This window comes from Prunus dulcis, unplaced genomic scaffold, assembly GCF_902201215.1.
Source record: "Prunus dulcis unplaced genomic scaffold, ALMONDv2, whole genome shotgun sequence".
NCBI classification, from domain to species: Eukaryota; Viridiplantae; Streptophyta; class Magnoliopsida; order Rosales; family Rosaceae; genus Prunus; species Prunus dulcis.
In genome coordinates, this window is record NW_023010208.1 from 9,538 (window position 1) to 14,101 (window position 4,564).

At 53.3% G+C, this 4,564-nt stretch overlaps 1 protein-coding gene across 1 annotated transcript in view; it reads right to left on the reverse strand.

The window, feature by feature from the left end:
- The window catches only part of LOC117613202, a 3,131-nt gene extending 763 nt beyond the window's left edge, over positions 1–2,368 (reverse strand). Inside the window, exons 1-2 of the mRNA XM_034341836.1 lie at positions 2,177–2,368; positions 108–2,078 (exon numbers count right to left, since the gene is read on the reverse strand). Of these exons, the coding sequence (XP_034197727.1) occupies positions 108–2,078; positions 2,177–2,368 (2,163 nt within the window). The remainder of the gene's footprint in view (positions 1–107; positions 2,079–2,176) is intronic.
- Positions 2,369–4,564: the final 2,196 nt, after the last annotated feature.

The window sequence follows — 4,564 nt, forward strand, 5'->3', positions numbered from 1 at the left end:
TTGGTGAAGTAGTCTACGGCTACAACTGCATATTTGACTTGGCCCTTGCCCTCTGGCATCGGCCCAATGAGATCCAGTCCCCATTGGGCAAATGGCCAAGGACTGACCATGGCAGTCAATGGTTCTGCCGGGAGTTGTGGAATGTTGGCAAATCTCTGACACTTGTCACATTTCTGGGTGAAGGCCTGGGCGTCAGTGTGGAGTGAAGGCCAGAAGTATCCTTGGCGGATTGCCTTATGGGCCAGTGAGCGTGCGCCCGAGTGGTTGCCGCAGATGCCTTCATGGATTTCTCGAAGGACATAATGACCCTCCTCTGGAGTCAGGCATCGGAGGTAAGGAAGGCTGAAACCCCGCTTGTATAGGGAGCCGTTAATGATCAGGTATTGGGCAGAGCGATGGCGAACGCGTCGTGCCTTGGCCGAATTAGCCGGTAGTGTTTGGTTCTGCAAAAACTGGAGGATGGGGTCCATCCATGTAGGGCTGTGATCAATGGTATAGATGAGTGGGGCTTGTGTGCTGGGCTGGGCCAAGAATTCGATGTGGATGTGGCGACCTATGCCCTGCTCCAAGACTGATGCTAACCTGGCCAATGCGTCAGCATGGCTATTCTCAGAGCGTGGCACCTGGTTTATAGAGTGGACGTGGAAGGTTGCCAGCAAGTGCCGGGCGTGCTGGAGGTAAGCCGTCATAGAGGCATCCTTGGCCGTGAAGTCCTGGTTGACTTGATGGACAACGAGCTGTGAGTCGCTGAATATCTGAATTTGTTTGGCGTCCATCTCTTTGGCTAGTCGAAGACCAGCTAAGAGTGCTTCATATTCGGCCTCATTGTTGGAGGCTTGGAATTTGAAGCGGAGGGCGTACTCGAGGGCAACCTTGTCTGGAGAGATGAGAACGAGGCCGGCCCCACACCCCTGGGCATTAGAAGAGCCATCCACAAATAAAGTCCATAGGGGCTGGGTCAGGTCGAAAGTGCCTTTGCTGGCGGTGTGGTCCTGGCTCGGAGGGAGATTGGGTTTGGTTATGAGCTGGGTAGCTGCTGAAGCTTGGGGCTCCGTGAATTCAGATAAGAAGTCAGCAACGGCCTGCCCCCTTATAGCCGGGCGGGGTTTGTAATGAATATCAAACTCGCCAAGTTCAATGGCCCACTTAACCAGCCTCCCAGAAGTTTCTGGTTTCTGCAACACTTGTCGGAGCGGTTGGTTGGTTAAGACATGGATGGTGTGAGCTTGGAAATATGGTCGGTGGCGTCTAGCCGAGACGACCAAGGCGAACGCCAATTTTTTGATGTCTGGGTACCGGACTTCGGCATCCTGCAATGCTTTACTAACATAATGCACTGGGTGCTCCGCGTTATCCCTTGATCGGATGAGCACAGAGCTAACTGCCGAAACTGAGACGGAGAGATAAATCACGAGGATGTGTCCGTGCTCAGGGGTTGACAATGAAGGGGCCCGGCCCATATACTCCTTGAGCTCGCTGAAAGCCATGCCACATTCAGCAGTCCAGGTGATGCTTCGCTTGCTGCCCTTAAGTGCCTTGAAGAATGGGGCGCAGCGGTCGGTGGCCTTGGAGATAAATCTGGTCAGGGCTACGACACGCCCTGTAAGGCTTTGGATATCCTTGACCGTCTTAGGTATTGTCATGTCTAAGATGGCCTGGATCTTTTCTGGATTGGCCTCAATACCCCTCTGGCTGATCATGAAGCCAAGGAATTTGCCGGAAGCCACCCCGAATGCACATTTGGTGGGGTTGAGCCTCATTTTATACTGCTTCAAGATGGTGAACATGGCAGAGAGGTTAGGGATGTGTTTGTCAGCTGTGCGACTCTTGACCAGCATGTCATCAACGTATACTTCCATGGTGTTGCCAATCAGTGGGGCAAAGAGGTGGTTCACCAGACGCTGATAAGTAGCCCCGGCTTTCTTGAGGCCGAAGGGCATCACCTTATAGCAGTAGAGGCCACGATCCGTAATGAAAGAGGTGTGGGCCTGATCTTCGGGGTGCATGAAGATCTGGTTGTAACCTGAGTAAGCATCCCTGAAGCTAAGAAGGGCGTGGCCAGCTGTGGCGTCGACCAGCTGGTCAATGCGAGGTAGGGGGAGCTATCCTTCGGGCAGGCCCGATGAAGGTTGGTGTAATCTACACACATGCACCAGCCCTTTCTTGGTTTACGGACCATCGCGACATTAGCCAGCCATGTGGGATAGTCAACCTCCCTGATGAATCCGATACTACTCAACCGATCCACCTCCGCCCTCATGGCCTCATAGCGCTCAGGGTCGTAAGCGCGATGCTTTTGTTGGACAGGTCGGACGACAAGATTGACGCTGAGCCTACGGGATATGATGTCTGGTGATATGCCAGACATGTCAGTGTAGGACCATGCGAAGACTTCAGAGTTGAGGCGGAGGAAGGCGACGAGGTCAGAGCGAAGCTCTTGCGAGATGGAGGTGCCGATCCAGACTTGCCGATCTGGGATGTCGTCATGAAGAGGAACCAGCTCTAGGTCTTCCACAGGTTCGGCCTGCTGTGTGATAGACTCCTCCCTTGGGTCCTCAGGTCGTTCTGGGCCAGCTTGAGGAGGGGTGGGAGCCTTGGTTACTACGAGGCCTCATTCCTATGTTAGCGATTGGTGGATTTGACTGCTGAAGCATAGCAGCTTCGGAAGCCGAGTTGGTCGCCGCGCACTGTGCCTGTGCCTGTGCCATTAGGCGTAAGGAACTTCAGCATCAGCATATGTATGGAAATAAAAGCCCTCATTTGGGCCAAGGCGGGGCGTCCAAGGATGACGTTGTAAGCTGTGGGACAGTCAACGATAAGGAAGGGGGTAATAATCGTCGCCCGTTGGGGTGCGGCCCCAATTGATATAGGGAGATGAATGCTGCCAATAGGCTGGACCACATTACCTGAGAAGCTAACAAGGGGTGTGATGCCTCGGTTGAGTAAGTGAGACGAGACCTGGAGCTCATCAAAGGCGTCAGCAAATATCACACTGCCCGAGCTGGCAGTGTCCACCAAGATATGCCCAAAGTCGAAATTAGAAATGTTAGCATGGATAATGAGTGGATCATCATGGGGGAGGATAACACCACGCTCCTCCTCCTCGCAGAAGGTAATGGGGGCCCAGTCTGACTTTTGGGTCTTCGGCAAGCGTCCCTACTCGGTGCTGAAGACCTGGTGCGCATAGGTGGAGCGGACATAATGTTTGATGGAGTTGTTGGAGGTGCCTACCAGGGTAGGACCACCACTGATGGTGGAGATCATGTTGATCTGTCGTTGGTAAAGGTTAGGCGGGGGTGGTAGGTTGTGCACGTAGTTGACCAGCTTTCCCCCACGGATGAGCCCTTCAATTATGTTGCACAACGCAACACAAGATTCGGTGTCATAGCCGCTGAATTGATGAAGGCGGCAGAAGACACCCGTGTTTGGCATATGCTTGCCGGATGGTCTCCGGGGGGGTGGCTTGGGGATGATAGGGACTTCACGCACCAGGATGTTCTCATAGGTGGTGTTGAGGGTGGTAAAAACCTCGAACCTGGGCCTGGGTGTGAAGGGAAGTGAGGCCCGATCACTTGTCTTGGGAAGGTTGCCTCCACTAGATTGGTGGTGGTTGCCATGTCTGCTACGTTTGTTATGGCTGAAGGGATGCTAGTAGCTATCCTTCTGTTTTGGTTGTTGGGTACCCTGGGTACTTGGGGCGGGGGTAGAATGCTGAGGTGGGGCTGAAGCAGGTACTGAAGCAGGTAGAGGATCGACGAAAGTGTTACGCGCCAGGTTGGCTGGGCAATGCTTAGAATTGAAGTATTCAGCCTTGGCATGGACCGCTGCCTGCTCCATTAGCTCTGTATATGTGTTTCAACTGTTGCTATGAACTAGGTAGCGAAAGTTGGACTGGCAGAGGCCACTCTTAAAAGCCTCGAAGGTAGCGCGATCGTCAGTCTCTGGGCAGCGAGAGTATTCTTGACTGAACCGGGCTGCATATTCCCGGAGGGTTCTTCCTCAGCTTGCCGAAGCATATACAAGTCGTCGGCAGAGTATAGGTGATCAGTTTGGATCATAAAATGATCCAAGAAGGTCTACTTGAGACTGTCGAACGAGTTGATGGTGCGAGGGTGGAGTCTATATAACCAGTTTAGGGCCGTGCCGATAAGGGTGGAAGGGAAGAGGAGGCACATGCCTTCGTCAGTGAGGCCTTTGCACCCAAGGGCAGACTGGAAGGAGTAGATATGGGTGAGAGGGTCCTCTGTGCCAGTGTAGAAGGTGATGCGGAGTGGCTGGATATCTTTCTCCTGGTGATAGTAGAGGACACGTTCAGTAAAGGGTCCCGGTCAAGGTTTTGCCCAGAGGGGTTAATGGCTGCGATGTTGTTTGCTCTCCAGAGCCGGACCTTTCAAAGAGAAGCCTCATGGCCGGGTCGGTATAAGGAAGAGTTTCGGGTGCGAAAGGCCTGGGGAGTGGGCAGACAGGGGCTAGGGAATGTTCCCAATTTTCCAATGCCTTGGTGTGGCAAGTTGGCCAGGCTTCTGAATTATAAAATTCTCAACTATCCAAATCCCCGATGCCC